The following is a 20,820-nucleotide window of genomic DNA, read 5'->3' on the forward strand; positions in this document are numbered from 1 at the left end:
CTAGCCTCCCAGTTATGTAACCTCGAACAGAAAATGGATAACTTCTGGTCAAAGTTTAAACCAACTGTAGATACGGGGGAATTGAAGTGCCAGAGGTCCTTGCCTTCTACCAAAAAAAGAAGTGTGATCCCTAAATATAAACCAAATCCTGCACTGAAACATCAAGCATTGTCCCTGCAACCTAAGAAAATCTGCCTAAACATCGGGGCAGGGTCACCAAGGTGGCTTACTCTGAGTGGGGTTAAAAAGCACCTAAGCAATCTCCTAAACATAGAAATCTCACAATGCGATCTCATTGCAGTATTACCTTTGAACCAGCACCTCGGGCAACAGAAAGTGATGCTTGCGTTTTACTCTCCAAGGATCCCTTCAGCTATCATCAGGCAGAAACCACTCTTGGCAAGGTACGATATCATCCCAACAAGAGTTTTTATGGATAGCATGATCCACCCCCTCCTACTTGCTGGTCACGGTACGGAGTGGACTCTGTCGGAGAGGTCGGGAGTACCTCGGGACATCGAGCCTCCTCTCCTGGAGGATAACCATCCGCACCGAAACTGGACTCACCCTACGTCCCCACGAGCTCTAAAGAAACCCACTGGCGCAAGTAATTCTCTGACCCCGCCGGAGGAAAGAGAGCTTTTAGCCACCTTTGGCGACCTTCCACCGAGAGAACAACAAGAAATAATTGATAGACTAGAAGTACTTAATCATCAGCTCATACATGTCCAGAAGAACGGAAAAGTCCTGCCCACTTTTCAGGATAACTCTGCCAGCTTTTCGGAGTCGTGGTTTAAGGAAGCAGGAAGTCTTCCATACCTTAGTCCAGCTCCTAAACCCATGCCTCCCCCACTTGTGGGCAAAACCCACCGACGCTTGGCAGACCCAGGTTTTGCCTCTCAAGTTGGCCCCTCATCCCAACTCTTGATAAATTTTGACTCGCCCTCCAAGAGTCCCCCGCTGAGGAGTGTAACTCAGAGTTCCTTCCACCAAAACAACTCCTTACCATCTAATCCATCAATGCCGGAACTGGAGTCCTCATACTCCCCTGAGCGGCATAGACCCGACATACAAACGGTACCAGTACGCCGAACATCCCCTGTACCTTTGCCAGCATCAGGTCAGGGGAGTGTCCCACCTACATCAAAAAATGGCCCGGATTTGATTGAAGACCCGACCGGACATATAAACCAAATGGTTTCATCGGCGACCTTTAGACCTTGCGGTGGGGCAGTCTCAGCAAATCCTGTGGAGTTTCCCACTGAAGTGTCCGCCCTTGGGTTAGCCAGCGGGAGACCCGTTTTGTCGCCCCAGTCAGAATACCTCACTACCAACTTCAAGACTAGGTACCTTCAGCAGGTGCCTGCTATGCAAAGTAAAATAACTGACTTTTTCGTGGGGTCTGCCTTGCCTCCAAAGGACTCACATCCCTCCCCGAAATGACAGCGAATTGGTTACAACAGGAACTCCCCCCTATCAGTCCTCAGCTGGAACATTGCGGGCTGGAGGGGGAAAAAACTTGACCCAGAATTCTTGGAGTATATTAACCTGTTTCATATCATCTTGTTCCAAGAATCGTGGGAAGTAGAGAGAATTGATCTAAATGGCTTTGAGCTTCTAGAACTCCCTGCCTGCCCCTCCCTGAAAGGAGGCCGCCCTAAAGGGGGCCTAATAATAGGCATCTCCCTCAACTTACATTCTAAATTTACTCTAGTACAGGCCTTGCCTCCTTACGCCCTTACCGGGCTGATTGCGGGGGAAAAGATCTCACTTCTAGTTACAAATGTTTACTTGCCACCCGGGGGTTCTTCCTCCGAACTGGGCTCTAAATGGGGCTCGCTAGAAGAGCATTTGCTCTCATGCTATGTCAAGTTTCCTAACACCCCGGCCATAATAGGTGGCGATTTTAATGCCCGCACAGCAGCAAATTGGGACTCGCTGACCAAAGCCAAATGGTGGGTTACCCCAAACATTGATAATTATGATCTGGAACATATCATGAGGAGAACTTCTAAAGACCAACGAGTTAATGAGGCTGGAGTATTCCTCTACCAAATGGCCATCCGTTTAAATCTGGTCCCCCTAAATGGCACATGCCTCCCTGATATTCCAGGGGATTTCACTCACCTGAGTGTTAAATCAAACAGCGTCCTCGATTACCTGCTGGTCTCCAGTGATCTACTTAAGTGTATTTCCACCTTTAAGATTGAGAATGTACAATCTAGTGATCATCTTCCCCTTGTAGCCAAGCTTTCCCTGAATTGGCAGTCGGAGGCCTATAGACATGCGACCCAGATGGTAACCAACGTATCTCTCCAAGTAAGAGGAATCAAATGGTCGGAGACCCAGGCTCAAAGGTATCAGGAATTCTTTCAAAAAGAAATCCTCGGACCCCATCCCTACATAGGCTCTGCCTCAGACGAGCATAGCATAGTGTTGAAACGCTTCCACCATCATACGACTGATCTTACGTCCTTCTTCAGGTTACCACCCAAAATATTAAATCGAAACGAGTATACTTACGGTGCCCCCTGGTATAACTCTCAGTGCAAACAAGCAAGACAGCGCCTTCGTGCTATATATAATGTATATAAGACCTCCGATGCATCTACTCTGCCAGCTAGTTATGCACAAGCCAAGCAAGTTTACAAACGCACGCAGAAAATTGCCAAACGTGAGTGGCAACATAATCGCTGGCAGGCCTTGATTACTGCTTCAAAATCACATAGATCCAGGGAATTCTGGTCTCTGATTAACAGAAGGGTGAGGAAATACCCAAGGGCAGTCATCCCTGCACCGACATGGGAATTGTTCCTGAAGAAATGTTTCTCACAGGCAGATGCTCCCTCCGACCATCTGATGCATCTGTTTTCCCACCTACCTATTTGGCCTCCCACCGATCCTGACGAAATAGCCAAGCTAATAGCCCAGCTGAAATCGGGCAAAGCCCCAGGGCCCGACCTGATCCCTGCTGAAGCCATCAAACTACACCCAAAATGGTGGGCTGGCATCTTGGCCAAAACCTTCGACGCAATCAACGCTTCTGGTCTCATCCCCAAAATATGGAAGGAGGCCATTATAGTACCAATTCATAAAAAAGGTTCTCCAATGGAGCCGGAAAATTACCGTAACATCAGCCTCCTTTCGATCATAGGGAAAATTTATGCCAGCTTTTTGCTGACGAAACTATTGCGATGGGTAGATGAGACTAACCAGATTGGCCACGAACAAGCAGGGTTCAGAATTAAACGCTCTACAACTGATCATGCGATAGTTCTTTACCATCTGGCACGGAAGTACTCCTCCCCTCTCCGGGGCTACCTGTGTGCTGCCTTCTTAGATCTTAAGGCAGCCTTTGACAGCGTTCCTAGAAATATTCTTTGGGAGAAACTTGCGAAACAGGGCATCGATAGAAGACTCTTATGGCTTATAAGTCAGCTCCACGAAGGTACCCTTGCCAGAGTGAGACTTACTCCTGCGGGCGACCTCACAAATTCAATACCAATAAACAAGGGAGTGCGCCAAGGATGTATATTGGCTCCCTGCCTATTCAATCTATTCATCAGCGACATGCGAGCACCCCTAGTCAACTCATCTCCAAGTACACATGCGCCTAGACTAGCGGATTACCGCTGTCCACTCCTTTTATATGCGGACGACGCGGTAATTCTATCTTATACACGTGTTGGACTAACCAGAGCTCTGAAGATCTTTGCCACGTATTGTCAACTCAACCAATTAACCATCAATCATGCTAAATCTAAGATTCTGATTTTCGCCAGAAGTCGGAGATTATACGAATGGAAGCTTGGTGGAGCAAAAATAGAGCAAGTCCTAAAATTTCAATACCTAGGAGTTATTTTTCAATACAATTTGGGGTGGAAAGCACATATTCAACACCTACTTAATAAGGCCAAAACTCTGTCATATGCGCTCCTCCGATTTTTCTTTTCGGATGGAGCTTTGCATGTTCCCTCGGCCCTAAAGGTGTTCAAGGCAAAAGTGGTTCCCGTGCTTGCTTATGCTGCCCCGCTCTGGGCCGTGATGACAGACCTTGCTCCTCTTGAGGCTCTGCAAAACCAATTCCTACGTCGGCTCCTAATGCTCCCCCTGTGCGTAAGCAACGCAGCCATGCGACTAGAATTGAAGATCGCATCCTTAGAAACTTGCCTGTGGAAGCAAGTCTTCAATTATTGGTTATCATTGTGGCATAGATTACCAGACCATTACCTTGCCCAATGCTTATGGCGAGATGAATTCTCCAGCCTTTGGACCAGTAGAATTCATGCCAAACTCCTGAGCTATGGAATCTCTCCCTTAGATTCCCTAAAACTAGATCAAATCACTGCTCAAAGACTGATCCGCCAAAGACTGGATGACATCGATTTACAGCGAAATTATATGCTGGGGGGAGGTGTTTGTTCGCCCCAGAACATTGGTATCACTTTAACTTACTGCGTTCCATCATACCTCTCCTCCCTTTCGACTGTTGCCCATAGGCTGGCCTTCACCAAAGCGAGGTTTAATGTTTTTCCCTCCAATGTCCTGAGACATAGATTCTCAAAGGGCCAAACCTCCGCCATGTGCGAATGTGATAAGGAGACGCCGGAGTCGCTTCAGCACATTATGTTCACTTGCCCCTTATTCAAGGTGCCACGGGCAAATTTGTTGGGATCAATCATACAGAAACTAGAGGGTACTCCACCAAAATTCCACCTTGCCCAAATCTTGCAGGATAAGGATACCCATACGACCCTGAAAGTGGCTAGGTTCCTGGTCGCTGTCCTTACCCAAAAGCGTTGCCAAGGAGCACCACAAGCTAATTAAGGCGTAGTATGCCATTCCATCTTATAGTATTTTATTGTTATAGTAGTGTTTTAGCGGCTGTTTTTTCCCACGTGCACAGGCTGTTATTTATGTCTTGTTTTTATCTGTATGGGCCTACGGCCGTAATAAATTATTATTATTATTATTATTATTAACATCTCCTTGTACCTGCCCACAAGGAGAGAAGTCATGCAGATCTGCTTTGTAAACTGCTTTGTAAGTCTATTTGCCTGTCTACTCTGGCTGGTAGCAGCTCTTCAGGGTCCAAGGCAGAATACAGGTCTTCCTCATCTTCTGCTTCCTGGTGCCTTTTAAACTGGAGATTCCAGAAGTAAAACCTGGAGCCTTTTGTTTACTCAGCATGAGTCACTTGGAGACTTGTTTTTTGTAAAATAAGAATGATAATTGGCACTGCCACCAAGTTTCTACCCTTTCCTTTGCTGCCTCAAAGTACATAAATATTTGATTTTGATTATTTTTTTTTACCTTAAGTGCCACTTCACTTTGCAATGCCTTGACTTGTCCCCCAGGTCTCCAGCAACTGAAGGAGAAACCGTACGAGCGAACAAGACTTCACAAAGAGCCGGGTCATAAAACTGGACCGGGAGACACCAGCAGCTTGGACCCCAACGTCCAGCTATGCCAGTGTATCGAAAATACTTTCATCGAAATAATTAACATGAGTGTTGGCGGAGTTTAAGGTGTGCCCAAAATGGAAAGGGCCGTTGCTGGGTACTTGGTAGCGGATGCTGACTTCTAGTTGGTAAATTCCAAACTGAAGCTTTCCAGGCCAAAGTGAAGCTACGAATTGGCTTGGAAGGAAACTGTATATTTTTTATTAGCTTTAATGCAAAGTTGTGGATGCAGCAGACAAACGCCGCTTTCAGTGAAAGCATCTTAAGGTTTTTGCAGTGGTCTCCGTGTCAACTCCTTCCGGAATCCATATTTGGTGGTTTTTCGAGGTGAGAGGCTTGCAAAAGCTGACCTAGTGTGTGTTTGTGAAACAGAGAAATTGCTACCCTGCCATTTTCTACTTCTTCAATGTCTCAGATGGTTCTCTTCCGCCCTGTGTCCTGAGTTAAAGCCGAACCACAGTCTGAAATCTGTGGGACAACTTCCATTCAAGCAGATGCTCCAGAGGTGAAGGGTGGCTTGTGAAATGAACAAGGACAGTTTGAAAGGAACTGGGGAGAGAGAGAGAGAGAGAGAGAGAGATGCAACTTTTTTGATTGTTTAAAGTAAAAGTCTGCATGTAGTGGTAGGCCCCACTGGGTCAATTTTGGTGGGGGTTTCTTTCTTGTTGCCCCTATTTGCTTGCTCAGAGCCAGCTGAGGTTTGAAAGTCCCAGAGTGGTCAGCAGGGGTATATTTTTTAGGAAAGGGGGCAGTAGGAAACTCTTGATCAATGCAACAGAATTTTGGCCTCACCCGAAGTGGCTATGTGGTGGTTGGCTGGGACTGCGAAGTTCTTCTTAGCCATTAGGAGGGGCAGCAGGTGAGTTGATGGGTCAGCTGGCAATTTTCCATTTCTCAGATTTTGCACCCAGGTCCCCAGCTGTCTATGACTCCCTCACAACTAATGCTTTCTTTCCTAGTCAAATTTCCAGTTTTAAGTACCAACTTTTTATAGTATCTTTGGCAAATGTGAATTTTGCTGCAGATTTTTATGGGGGAGGGGGGAATAAACCCTAAAATCATGTTTTTAAAAGCACTGTGTAAACTTGGCTGTTCAATATGTTTAGAGATGCCTGCGTGGGGGAAAGTACCAAAAGCAGTTTTATTGAAATGCATTTTTATTGTTGTGATGTTGCTGTGTCAAAAATAAGTTCTGATATGTGTTCAGGTAGCACAGAGCTAAGCTCAGTTTGTTTTGGGTTTTTTTTTATCTTAGTACGGCTTTTAAGGAAAGATGTGGGGTGTCTTGACTCTCTTATGGTGTGCTAATTCTCGGAGTGTAAAAAATTGACATACGAAGCCTGAAGCAATGTTCATGTTTTTCCTCGCCAACAACGGGGAGCAAATATTTCTGAATCCTTTTGTAAGTCAAGAACCCTAAAGTTTTTAGTCCTAGTTGATTTAGGTAAAAAGAATTGCATCTCAGATGGCTGTTTCAGTGGTCCAGTTGGGAAGTCCTTCACATATCCTGCTTATTATTATTATTGCATAGAAGTTACCATTTTAGTAGCGGAACGCCTCTCCCTAATAATCAGGTGCAATCTTCCAAGTACATATGCAGATCTCTACCGTTTTTGTATGTGTTTTTGCGCAATAGCTTGGTTTGGCCGTCACATTTAAACTCTTGTTAAAAGTCACTGCCTTTGCTCCATCCTGCTCCTTTGCACCAGGAAAGAAAGAAACCAGAGACTGGCTTCACGTCATGTGCTAACCAGCGCTTATGGTTTTTCCTCTCTAAGCTTAAGTTTTGTTCTTGGCATACTGTTTGTGGTTTGTTTGAGGGAAACAAGGCTGCGAGTGCTGGTTTCCTCCCCGATGGAGGAACAGAATGGAGACTTTTGAGCAGGGCACATACCACCACACTCATTGTTCATGTGAAATAGTTTATTTTTAACCATGGTTTAGTGGGACATCCAAGGCAGTCATTGAATGCAGAAGAGCCTTCATGGTTCATGTACACAAAAGGGGTTGGATGTTGCAATTTTATGGTATAGGGATCAGTCAGTGTAGGGCCAAGAATCAAAACTGCCTCTGTCCTCTTCAAAGATGGTCAGTTGCCTCCTGTTTGATTTTTAAATTCTTTATCACTGTTGTTTAATTCTTCAGTGAAACCACCAGGTTGATCCTGACGGTGCTGTTGTGAAACCTCCTTTGGCTACATTTTCGGCTGAGGTTATATTGTATCCAGCTAAATCCTACTCAGAGTAGACCCACTGAAATTAATGAACCTAAGTCATGTCTATTAAGTGGGTCTACTCTGCATTGGATAAAACCCAATTCTATATGCCAGTATTACCTTCTTAGAATACAGTTTTTAAATATTTTAGCCGACTGGAAGAGAGTGATTTCTTAGACTCTTGTAAAATGTGTACATATGTTTTCATGCCTTCTGGTTTTCTTAGGCTTGTAATATTTTTATATACCATTGGGAGCATTTTATTTCAATGAAGACCCAGTGGACATTGTGCGTTTCTTATAAACATTTGTATTGTTCCAGCGCGTTGTCTGTCTTTATATATATACTGTATATCATCATGTATATGTCTTATATAATAATAGCAAGCTTATTCTCTGAGCATGCATTCGTAAGGAGTCCAAACGGAGCCACCCATACACAAAAAGGGGGAAGAATCAAGAGACTTGTGAGGACACAAAGGTTTGCAAAAGTACAACAAATGGGGGACTGACTGTTAGAAAGGGTGGGAAAATGGGGGTGGGAAATTGAAAGAAAATTATTGGCTTGGTCGGTTGGCTGGAACTCAGTACAGGAGTACATCATGCTGCAACATTCTGTTGCACATCACACTTGTTTTCTGTAACGATAACTTGTACATGTATGCAACTTGTGGCATTATCAGCTGTGTCTTGCCTATTGAATCTTCATGCATATTCTGGGTTCTGAAAGGGTTGCTCACAGTTCAAGTCAGAGTAGGTGGATAATTCTTTAGGAGAGTGGTAACCTTATGTGAATGTGGGTATGAAAGTTATGCAGAGTGGTGTTTCACATATGGAATCAATACTTTCTGTACCTTTCTCAGATGCAAACTTCTGCAATAAAAATGAAGAAAATGGCATCTCCTAGATGCAGAAGACGATGGGTTACCTGTGTAACAAGAGTTGTGAACTGAGATTTTTGCTTAATAAAACTCTGGAACATTACAACCAGCTACAGGTTCAAATGGTGATCTTCCCAAGGAGCTACAACTTCAGAGAGGAGTGGTAGCTGGGAGCAGACATCAGTGGGTTGAGAACTGTCTGCATGCAGAAGGTCCCAGGTTTAACCCCTGGCATACTCTGTTAAGAAGGATAAGAGGCTAGTAAAAAACAGTAGTACATAAAACACACAATCCATTACCAGCACTAGGGCAACATTGTTTTGGCTGTACTAGAAACAAAGCAAAAAATCGGCAGATGCAATGCAGTGTTTTAAAAAACACAAGACGTCGCTGTCAGCTAATTGATGACAACCTCTGCCAAAAATATCCATCAAAAGTCCTCTCCCAAGAGGAAAGTGGAGGAACCTATATTGCACATTGTGATAGAAAAAATTTACCATTGAAATTTTTTTTTCAATGAGTCCGGGGACACTTTTCAACTTCCTACTAAATAGATGGATTTTGTCAGGGGACTGATTTGTAAATCTGGGGACTGTCCCCGGGAAATGGGGACGTCTGGTAACCTTATGATAGAAAGTGACAATTTTAAGCATGTAGCTGTGATTTTAATATAGGAGTGACCACCGCCTCTCTCTTGCGACCTTCCTAACCAAACTTAATAAGCTACAGTGCATTTTTTCTGATCATTGAGATGCGTGGCACTTGAGAAACTACCTTTCTTCCCATTGATTTTATGAGTATTAAGTGCAAGTTAATTGATTTTAAGAGTCAGTATAGTGTAATGCAAGGGTAGGCAAACTAAGGCCCAGGGACTGGATCTGGCCCAATCGCCTTCTAAATCCGGCCTGCGGACAGTCCGGGAATCAGCGTGTTTTTACATGAGTAGAATGTGTCCATTTATTTAAAATGCATCTCTGGGTGATTTGTGGGCATAGGAATTCATTTTTTGCCCCGAAATCTAGTCCGGCCCACCACAAGGTCTGAGGGACAGTGGACCGGCTCCCAGCTGAAAAAGTTTGCTGACCCCTGGTGTAATGGGTAGAGTGCCCCCATCAAGTAGATCGATAAAAATAACTAGCTGATGTACTTCCCCCACCTAAATCCTGGTTACCAGGATCCTAAATCCAGCCCCCCTGCAGGGGGCTGGACTAGATGACCCTGGGATCCCTGCCAACTCTACGATTCGATTATGATGATTTATGGGGTTTTTGTCACGAAACGTGGCACAGACATCCTCCAAAAATGTGGTAATCGATGGCCAGAGAATCTCCACCTTGGGAAATTTAGGGGAGGCGGCAGAGAAGTCTGAAATTCAGGTAGGCCGCACTAACCGAGCGGCTACCTAGGCAACAGCAGGAACCCGGAAGGCACGCCAAACGTTGAGTTCCGATTAGAATAATCCCAGGACTTTTGGATTGGACACGCTCGCGGCTCTCGATTGGCCGGTGGCAGCCCGTGTCTCGCCAGTGATTGGCTGAGGTGCCGGATGGAGACGGGCGCCGTGGGACGAGGAAAAACAGGCGGGAAGGAGGGCTCATCTAAACCGAAGAGAACCCGTTTCCTGAGGTAAAAAGTGTGGCTCTTCTGCGCGCGCGGGCCTGGGCTTGATACGCGCGTGCTGGGCGAGTCCAACTCGCAAGCGGAGAGGGGGGGAGGATCCCTTAGCTATTCCATCCTTTTTTTGAAGGGGGGGGAGCGTATGTTGACCGTTAATTCTGCCCGATGGAGCAGCTACATATAATATATATATATATAATACATAAATCTCTCTCTGTGTGTATATTTATGTATATAAAGCCTCGTAAGCTTAGGAGGAAAGAAAAGCGGCGTTTCTCTCTCGCCCCTCCCCCGTTATTTATAAATCAGAATTCAAAATAACATGAATTATGAGGTGGTGTTTCAAAACCCACATAATAGTTGTCCTAAAAACAGTTCACACTGGGTTGTATCCGTGTCAGCCCTGCTCCGCGTAGCCCCATTGAAATGCGTGGATAGGACTGAGGACCATTCATTTCAATGGGTCTCCTCCAGCTATGGCTGAGTGGGACAAAATTTGCTTTCTTCCCCTGCTTTTCTTTCCATACACAAGTTGGTTGCTGTTACTCATTAAATGGTGGTGCTTCAAATCTATAGGTGTGAATCCAACTAAGTTCTAGTTTTGAGTGTGGGCCTATTGAAATCAATGGACCTAAGTTAGTCAGGCATATTACTTTTCATGGCTTATTTAGGCGTAGGACTAACTTTGGCTGCAACGCCGATACTAAGCATTTCACAAACCATTAAAAATAAAAACCAGACACGTGAGTGTTTTGATTCTTGATTTTAAAAAAATAACCAAAGATTTCTGTAAGACAGATTTTTTAAAAAACCACCAACCTCTTGTTATTACCCTTATGCACAAAGGTGGCCTGAAATATTTTATGGGCACTTTGGGGTATGCAGTCCTGATGCGACATGAACATTTATTTTACTATTGTGTTGCTGGTTGGTCTAGACTCCTTTGAGAGGAAGGGTGGAATAGAAATTTAATCTCCTCTGGCACAAAGTTTCCTTCAGTTTTGAAGACACACAAAAGCCAGAAACTCATAGCTACAATTGAACACACTAGGAACTAGCAGGTTTTTTAAAAATGTTCTTGGTTTTTTGTGTAGTTACTCTTTCATACAGTGGTTTTGTTGAAATAATTGATTATTTTCCATTATTATTGCTGTTTTGCATTTTAGCTTCTTGTGTACCATCCTGAGAGGAAGGTTGATACATAAATTTGATTACCATCTATTATATTTTAACATAATTTGTATACCATTTAATTGTAAATAAAGCTTTAAAGTGGTTTACAAAGAAGGTAAGATTGTGAAAGATATTTAACTGAAATCTTGGAGAACTGCAGCTGTCAGTGTAGATAATACAGAGCTACATGGACTGATGGTCTTACTTGGTGTAAAGCAGCTTCCTATGTAATTCAGCCCTTTATCCAGAGGCATGAGGACACAAACTTTATTTTTAGGTGGGGGACAAAAGCTCAGTGTTCGAGCACATGCTTCACAGGAAAAGAAAGGTCCAAGTTCAGTCACTGGAGTCTCCAGGTCAGCCTTGGAGAGAGCCCGGGTTTGAAATCCTAGAGAGCTACTGCCAGTCATTTTAGACAATTCTGAGCTAGATGGACCAATGGTCTAACTTCATGTAAGACTGAATGAAATGTCTTACTAGTCGCAAGCAGTTTGCATTTATTTTTCTCTCATTCTTTGTGGCTTTTGCCATGTTCCTACAGCATCCTGTGCATCATTTAGAACAACTTTGCTTTTTTTTTTAATCTTGCAGATTTTAATCAAGAATTCTGAAAACTCAATGTGGTTATGGCTTCATCAGCGTCAGAATACACCATTGGAGGTGTGAAAATTCTCTTCCCTTGCAAGGCATACCCTTCACAGCTTGCTATGATGAATGCAGTAAGTTTATTCATTGCAATGAGATTTGTAGTTACAGTCAAGTAAATCAGATTTCTCAGCCTTTTCTAGTAGTCTTCCTTTTAAAATGTTTTCTAAAATTTCTGTTTTATGGTTGAGTTTTGTTTTTGGGTTTGTTTGCTTGCTTGCTTTTCAAATGCAAACCTCAAACCCAAAACAATTAGAAACGCTTACAGAACTGAGAATGAAATTTGCAATAATGCTCATATCTTGGTCTGGTTTGGACATAGCTCTAAACTGGGGCAGACCGAATCCAGACTTCTCCTAATTCCTCTGGGCCACTTTGACAGGTGCGTGGGACTGCCCACCTGTCCATCACCTGACATCAAGGTGAAGCCTTTACCCTATGAAATCAAATTGCACTGGTGAAAGAAACAGAATTTGCACCTGCTGCAAACCCTGCTTCTTTGTCCCCACATAGTTTAAAATCATACTGCAGGCAAAGAAAGTGTTTCCCTGTGGGATGTGTTATAATAATAATAATAATAATGATAATAATAATTAAAAAAAAAATTATTTATACCCCGCCTTCACCAGCCGAGACCGGGCTCAGTGCGGCTAACAACCAATAATAAAAACCAGTTGATTGAAACACAACTTAAAAAACAAGATTAAAATACAACATTAAAACATTAAAATGCGGCCTCATCACAGGAGGAGAAAGGAAAAAGCACTGATCGGCACTTACAGCAAGCCTTGCTCATCTATAAGGCTCCTGATTGTTTCTTTGCAGCCATGTCTTCATTTGTCCCACACATATGAGGTCAGGTGAGGGACAGGTGAGCAGGGTTGGGGAAAGTGGGCGAATTGGGATATCTGCTGGTTCTGATTTGACCTGCAGGCTACAGGTTCTCCAATCCTACTCTGAAACGGTGTGAAAAAGCTGCTGGAGTTTTTGGTTCCCCACTCCTCTCTGCTCCAGTGTCCTAGCAAACTGACCACAGTTTGTTGTTAACATCAGTACTGGGAACTGCAGTTAGTTTGAACTATGGTTTATTGAAGCAACTATCAGAACCTACAAAACATACCCCTCTGCAACCTAATAGTTTCCTTCAGGACAAGCAAATAATTTCTTAGGATGAGCATGATATTTCAGATGATATTATTTTTTAAAAAATGTTACTGCACAAATATCATTCACTCAAGATAGTTTACAGTCCCCCTGTGCTTATTATATTTATTTACTCACAGATTGTGAAGGGGCTCAACTCCAAGCAGCACTGCCTGTTGGAGAGTCCTACTGGAAGCGGGAAAAGCCTGGCGTTGCTTTGCTCTGCATTGTCATGGCAACAGTCACTTTACGGTAAGCCATTTAGTAGCGTCTCAGCTTTGGAGTCTTTTCCCTAGAGAGGCCCGTCTGCATGGCTGTGCTTATTTTAGAAAGGTGACAGTATTTGATCATCAGGGCATTTGAAGGTGTTTGAGGGCAAGGGAGGATGGGGCTTTTTTAATCCCTGTGTAACAACTCATGCTGAAAATTCCTCTTTTACTCAAAGGTACAGGAGCCATCCTGGCCTTTTTTGGAGGGGAAGAGCCATAGAGCATCCGCTATGCATGTGGGAGATCCCATGTTCAATCCCTGGAATCTCCAGATAGGGCTGGGAGAGACTCCCTGCCTGAAATCCTGGAGAGCTGCTGCCAGTCAGTGTAGACAATACCGAGCTAGATGGACCAATGGTCTGAATCTGCATTGGGATCTCCCCATGTTCCTTTGCCTCTGGTCACCCTGTTCATAGGAAATGCATAGTCGGCTGCCTGAAATTATGTGGCCCAGTTGGCTGGAAGATGTCTTTTTTCCTGGGTCTGTAAATTATTCAAATAGCTGTTGACTGTCATTTATTCATTATTGAGTTCTGCTGCAATGTTTAGCATACAATTCAGGAGGACAGTGGGGTCCCTGGGCACAAAAGGAATTACGATCCGAGGGAAAAGCAGCTCCACCTTCCAAGGATGAGAAGGTTGAGTAAGGTCTGAGCTCACCGCAGTGCATGACTCTGGTCCAGTCTGGGCATGTTACCTTGCTGGATTCTCATCGCTTGATAACTAGAGCTGCCACCCAATTCATCTTCGATTATTTCGAATTTGAGCTCATTGATGGGCAGAGCCCAGGTATGCTGGGGTGGGGTGTAATGTGAGCCTAAGAGGAGCCTGCTGGATCAAGCCAATGGCTCATCTAGACCAGCATCTGGTTTTCACAGTGGCAAACCAGCTACCTGTGGGAAGCCTGCAACCAGGATCCAAGTGGTTTCCAGTGACTGCTATTCGGAAACATTACTGCTTTTGACCATGGAGGCAGAGCATAACCATGATGGCTAGTAGCCATTCATAGCCATGGATTGGTCCAGTCCTCTTTTAAAACCCTCTAAGCTGGTGGCTGCCACTGCCTACTGTGGGAGCACGTTCCATAATTTAACTATGTTGCTGCAAAAAGAAGCACTTTCTTTTATCTGTCCTGATGTAGTAGATGCATTGTTGCTGCACCAGCAGAATGGCCGCCTTATCCTATAGCCGCTCAGCTTGGGAACGATAAAACACACTTTATTTATTTATATACTGAGCTTAATTTTAAATTTAAAAATCCCAGAGGGGTTTGCAAATCAAAGCATTCCTGGATACACTCCCCAAACCCACCAATGTGCTGATAATGATGGCCACATCAGTGATTTAGAGCGGATTTTTTTTCATTGCTTCATTTTTTTCTGCTGGGAAAAGAAAATCCTTTTCATGAGATCATTAGGAACAATGAATGCTTGCCAATAACAAATACTGTATTAGGCCAGCTTGGTAGTTTTGAATTTGAAGTTCATATTTTTCAGGGGATTTATCCATAACAAGTATGAAAGTCAGCAAGGTTCTTTGGGTTTCTAAAATGTATTTGCCTGTCAACAGTTCTGAGGACCTTTGTGCTCCCTTTGGTGTAAGGGAAGTACATACTATTGTCTTTAAATTAAAGTTCTAGTAAAAAAAAATCTATAAAATAAAATTACATTAATTGTGCTTTAATTCCCCACAATATTTCAGGTCAAATTTGGGTTGGGGCAAAAATCAGCTTGGGGTATTTTATTTTATTTTTTTAAGGAACACGGGTGGCGCTGTGGTTTAAACCACTGAGCCTAGGGCTTGCCAATCAGAAGGTCGTCGGTTTGAATCCCTGCGACAGGGTGAGCTCCCATTGCTCGGTCCCTGCTTCTGCCAACCTAGCAATTTGAAAGCACGTCAAAGTGCAAGTAGATAAATAGGTACCGCTCCGGCGGGAAGATAAACGGCGTTTCCGTGCGCTGCTCTGGTTCACCAGAAGTGGCTTAGTCATGCTGGTCACATGACCCGGAAACTCTACGCTGGCTCCCTCGGCCAATAAAGCGAGATGAGCGCCGCAACCCCAGAGTCGTCCGCGACGGGACCTAATGGGCAGGGGTCCCTTTCCCCTTTTACTGTTTTTTTTAAAGCTGTGATTACAAAGTGTGTTTTAAGTGCAATATACAATGTGACACTAGATGGCAATGGTGAGCCCTATGGAAAACTCTATTTTTAAAAAAACTTTTTCTTTTTTTAAAGCATTTTCAAAGTGCTTTTATCTAGATTCCACTTAATACAAGTAAAATAAGCATGCTAAATTAAATAATTTTGTAAGATTGGGCTGAGGAACTTTTCTGAGCTTGAGGACTGTGTTCCCTCGTGGGCAAGCTTCAGGGTGTGTGTGATATGCCAGTGGTGTGTGCAGCATCCGGTGTGACTCTTAACCTGGGGGCGGCGGGGGGGGGAGGAAAGTCAGAGGTTTCTGCATAGATATGCCCACACCACTTATATCTCTCCATCCAGGGAAGCAAGAAGCACTACTACAAATCAAGGATACATTCCTGCTCAGCAAAAGCCCTCAAGGAGGGTGTGAAGCAGGGCCTATTAGGGATGTAGCTGGCGGACACGGTGCGAGTAGACTGAGAAACTCCCAAGGGCTAAATAGGCAGGCCTGGCAGGCATTTGGCCCCAGAGTCTCATGTTGCCCACCGCTGCTCTGTGGCATTGGAAACTTTTCTGATGTAAACTGTTCCCAACACACACCTCTCTGTGTCACGGCATGCAAATGACACCATGAGCCCTCTCTCCTGGAACACTTCTTGGTGGGTGACTCTTGTTGTGGGGGGAAGTCCAGCTGGATCAGGTCCCAGGTTATCTTCACTGGGCTCCCTCTTTCTTGGAGTTTTGAAAAGAAGGTGAATAATATTCCCCTATTTGCTCTTCAGACAAACCGCTTGATGACTTGCCATGTTCAAAGGAATGCAAGAAGCCAGAGACCTTGATGCCATGCGGCTGTCGCTGTCATGCAGCTCAGGCCCAGAACAGTGTAGCGGTGAGCCAAGACGCATCTTGTTCCTTCACCAACAGTGGAACAGTGACACCCATGAAAAGTGGAACCAAGTCAAGAAACAAAGGTAATTTTCAAACCACCTCTTGGAAGGTTTCTTAGACTGCTTTGAAGGGCACGTGCAGTACTGATGTCCTTCAAGGGTGAGCTTGCAAAGACCCATTGTAAAATATAGCCTCCAGGCAATTAGGTCAGGAAGCTTTACAGTAGTTGGTGGCCTTAGAAGGAAAAGTTGGGATTATTGGTCAGATGTGTTTAGTAACACGACATATGGGTTAGTATCTTCTGAGGTTCAATTCATAATTTCATTTGAGGGGGATAATAAGCAGGGCACCATGGCCTTTTGAACCATATCGGTGTGTGTGTTATTGTGTTCATTTGTTAGTAGGTTATGAAGTTTTGTATTTTTATATTGTAAGCTGCCCTGTGATGCTCAGATGAAGGGCAGTAATATCAGAACTGTTGCATTAGGACCCCTGTAAGGAACCACTTTTGACTGGAGGATTGGGTTTGAAAATAACCTAACCCTCTGCAGGCTGCATTGACAGGTGGGCAGCTAGCTAGGGATGATGGGAGCTGTAGTCTCCCCTGCCAGTCAGCTGAAGTCAGGTGTAAGAAAAATAAATTAGCACAGAAACTGTTGGAAGTGTGCCTTTTGCATTTGACACCTTTCCTTGTCACTGTTTTTGGAAGGAATCTGAGACACTCAGAAACTCCTAAATATCTTCAGTTCATTCCATAAGCTGCATGATAGGGAGAGAACCAAAGGTAAAGCTGGGGCTGCAAAGAAGAATGGCTCTTTTTAAGCCATTACTTGTGTATGTTTATTTAATAAATATACCCTTATTAGAACATAAGACATTTAGGAAGTTTAAAATAAAGAGTCTGTTGAAATTACATGTGGATAGGCTTGCTGGAACAAAATAGTTTTTAGCAAGCACAAAAAAATACATCAAGGTGCCTACCTAATATCAATGGGCAGGGAGTTTCAAAGTGTAGGACCTATTTCTTGAAAGTGCAGAATGACTCTGATCTGGAACTTGTAGAAGTTCCATACTTTTATTTGGCACTGTTTGCAGCTGTGACTTTGCCTGTCCTGATAGGTGGTAGCTGGGTGTGGCTTGGCCCTGTGGCCAAGTGGGATGGAGTGGTTTGGTGAGCCTAATTGGACCTATGGGCCAGAGATTCCCCACTGCTACATTAGGAGCTGTGAACGTTACAGCAGAGACATGAAAAATGTTGGATTGAAGGGTTGTTTTATCTTTTATTTTGGCTTCCAGATTTTGTTGGAAAAGGTTTTTATAAGATTCAATAAAGAATAATTTTTTTCTCTAGCATCTATTCAGTGATATTGGGACAAATCAGAAGGATCCCTTTGGAGCAGCACTAGTGTCAATGTGGTCAGCCAGCTGTGGAAACCTTGGAACACACAGTGCTGCAGCAGAGTCGGTGTATACTGCCCAAGGCAGAGGCCTCATCTGCACTACACATTTAAAGCAGCATCGTACCTTTTTAAACATCCATGGCTTCCCCAAAGAAGCCTGGGAACTACAACTTGTTAAGGGTGCTGAGAGCTGTTAGGAGGCTCCAATTCCTCTCACAGCTACAGTTCACACCTTCTCTGAGATGAGGGATTGACTATTAAACCACTCTGCAAATGGTAGCTCTACGAGGTGTATTAGGGGTCTGATAGTGGTATGATTCTGCTTTAAATGTATTGTGCAGATGGAGCTAGAAATTCATAACAAAGCAGTTGGGGAAGGGGAGGTCATACTGATCTTCCTGCTGACCAGCAGAGGAGTTTGCTAGCTTTGGGTTATAATATTGAATTCAATTATAAATGTTAGCATTTCACTTCTTTTCTAATGTGCTGTTGTGTGCTAGTTTTGTTATAATGTGGGTAGCTGGCGGTGCTGTTTTATTCTTGCCATGTTCGTCGTGATTTTTTTTCTACAGTGGCTAAATAATAGGGATTTTCTACTTTATATGTTGCCATAGCAGACGAGATATCAAGAACCACACTCGCTTCCAAACTATCTGCAAAGAAGCAGGCGTCTTTGCATGAAGATGGAGATGATGATTTTATAGTAGATAGGAAAAGGATTCGTTCATTAGAAACAGACCAGCAGGTGAGTAAAGTTTTCTGCCAGCAAAATTAATTCAGGTATACATCAGTCCAATTATGGATCAGCACATCAATTAAAAATGTACAGATTAGTAGGACTGAATCACAACCCAAACCAGACTGTTGATTGCTTTTTTTTCTGTTTCTCCCACAGAAGCCTGTTATTAGTTCAGCCTTGTATTTAAGCACTAGTCTGGTTGCTTGCAGTGACCAGGAATTGCATGCAGATGAATGAGCAGGTTTGCGGAGGATGGATGGAACATACAGGGTTCATCCAGACTTACGCTTGTCCCATTACTTTCCTCCAGGAAAACACAATCTTTTTGACACTTGCTTCAGTTCAGTGCTAAAGACTGGGTTTTCCCCAGCAAAGCAGTCGGGCAAACAGAAAACTGCTGGAAACTGTGTCCAAAAAGCATGGGATAAGCAGAAAACCACTTGAACCCATTCTTCCTAGTGGAAGTCTAGATGGGCCCTCAGTTTCCCCTTTGCACCTTTCATAGAAATGAGGGTAGAAGCTGTCTCTTCTGTTCTCAGCATTTAAATTCAATTATATGTTCTTCCCCTGTCAGTGCCCAATGGGCTAATAATTGGGTTTTTTTAAAAATAGGCTATTAAGTTTTGGGAACATTTACAAGGCAAGATTAATTACAGGCATATCTTAAAATTGAAGTGCTTTATTTTATTGAAGTGCTGTCCGCTGATGTTTTTTAAAAAATGTTTGTGTTCATTTATCGTCTGCCTTTTAATCAACTGACTAAATGTAAAGACAAATGCATATCACTGAAACTTTCTGAGATACTGGAGAAAGTGTGAGATAACTGGACATAAAATGAATGAAACCTGCTAGTCATTTTGGAAGGACAGGCCATCTTTATTACGTTTTTCATGCCTTGTTACAATACCAGAGCTAAAATGGTTTTAAAATGTTCCATTTGACTCACAACAATTAGAATTTCTGTTAATCTAAAATTCAGTTGATGTAAAATTTAGTTTATATTTTTTTCCCTCCAGATACTGCTGATCTACAACTCTCATTATTCCTGACTATTGTCCCTCTTTGCTGGGGGTGATGGGAGTTGTAGCTCAGCAACATTTGGAGGGCCACAGAAATTCCTCGTCCCTGATCTTACTGGTTAAAGCATGCAGCCTTTCTATTCCCCAAACATCTTAAATTGTAGCTGTGTTAGAATGTAGGTTCATCATAGCTAGGACAGAGTTGGCAAAAAACTGGGGCACTTTGTGGGCACTTTCTTGAGGATGGAAAGGAACAGAGGCCGAAACTGATGGGGCAAGATGGATTTTCTTGCAGAGTAGATGACATTCCAGCCACTCAAAGGTTTTTCTACAAATACAGCCATCCATGCAACTACTAAGCATGATCACAGTTAAAGGACATGTTCCAGCCAGGCAAAAAGGACACAATAACAGGGCTGGAGAGTGTTATGGTCTGGGAGAGGGGTGTGTGGCTTCAGCAGAGTCCCAAGGGCTAAATAGAGAAACCTGGAGTGTGCATTTGGCCCCTGTGCCCAAGTTCCCCACGTCTGCAATAGTTGGGTCCTAGCTCAGCAACTTAAGACCGAAATGGCAGAGACAATAGCAAACTAGACACGCCAGTAGTCTGACTCATGTCTTCTTCATTATGGAGTTTCAGTTACATTCTAGGGCGGATTCTTCTGATACAGGACCATGCTAACATCCAGCTGGCCTGGCCACTTTCCTAGGTGAACTCTTTGTCCTCTAGCAAATGCCTAGAATACTTTGCAGTGTCCATGACAGACCGGTTGTGGGGAAAGGAATCCCGTCAATGTAGGAATTTTTGTAAAGCCACTGGCTTAAAAGGAGACATTGTGCCTCCTACCTGAGTTTTATATGGGTGTTCCTTACAGGCAAGGAAACGGCACCGGATGTCCCAAGGAACCCAATTAGTTGACGCTCTGGAGGTTTACCGGCAGCAGAAAAATGGGGAATTGACTGTGTGCTCTGAAAAACCGGTCCCTTTCTCTCTCAAAACAGTAAGTATGGTAGCTCTGGATTCAAGAAGCAAAGACCAATTATGTTGTTGCAGAAGAGTTGAGCATAGAAACCCAGGTGTTCTAGCTGGCCCATCTGAAGCTCCCTTTCCACCTGCTCCTTCTCCTTCTGGCACTTTAACATTAAGAGGCTCTTACTCCAGCAATGACCTTGGCAGGCTTGGTATTCAAGGTGTCCCCTGCTTTAGTTTGCATCTCTCCTATGCTCTTTTATT

At 43.7% G+C, this 20,820-nt stretch overlaps 2 protein-coding genes across 15 annotated transcripts in view; both read left to right on the plus strand.

Moving 5' to 3' along the window:
• The window catches only part of INTS2 (integrator complex subunit 2), a 43,271-nt gene extending 35,274 nt beyond the window's left edge, over positions 1 to 7,997 (plus strand). The window contains exon 25 of the mRNA XM_080983310.1: positions 5,358 to 7,997. Coding sequence (XP_080839436.1) covers positions 5,358 to 5,527 — 170 coding nt within the window. The 3' untranslated portion in view covers positions 5,528 to 7,997. The remainder of the gene's footprint in view (positions 1 to 5,357) is intronic.
• Positions 7,998 to 9,626: 1,629 nt separating this feature from the next.
• BRIP1 (BRCA1 interacting DNA helicase 1) overlaps positions 9,627 to 20,820 on the plus strand; it is a 231,802-nt gene continuing 220,608 nt past the window's right edge. For 9 of the 14 annotated variants that reach the window (XM_080982765.1, XM_080982772.1, XM_080982774.1 and 6 more), the window contains exons 1-6: positions 9,629 to 10,183; positions 11,939 to 12,066; positions 13,276 to 13,387; positions 16,326 to 16,514; positions 18,446 to 18,576; positions 20,462 to 20,587. In XM_080982765.1, the coding sequence (XP_080838891.1) occupies positions 11,974 to 12,066; positions 13,276 to 13,387; positions 16,326 to 16,514; positions 18,446 to 18,576; positions 20,462 to 20,587 (651 nt within the window). In that variant the 5' untranslated portion in view covers positions 9,629 to 10,183; positions 11,939 to 11,973. Of the gene's footprint in view, positions 10,184 to 11,938; positions 12,067 to 13,275; positions 13,388 to 16,325; positions 16,515 to 18,445; positions 18,577 to 20,461; positions 20,588 to 20,820 lie in introns of all 14 variants that reach the window. The other 5 variants (XM_080982770.1, XM_080982769.1, XM_080982767.1 and 2 more) reach the window with 3 other exon arrangements.

This window comes from Podarcis pityusensis (genome assembly GCF_964106645.2).
Source record: "Podarcis pityusensis genome assembly, chromosome: 15".
Taxonomy (NCBI): Eukaryota; Metazoa; Chordata; class Lepidosauria; order Squamata; family Lacertidae; genus Podarcis; species Podarcis pityusensis.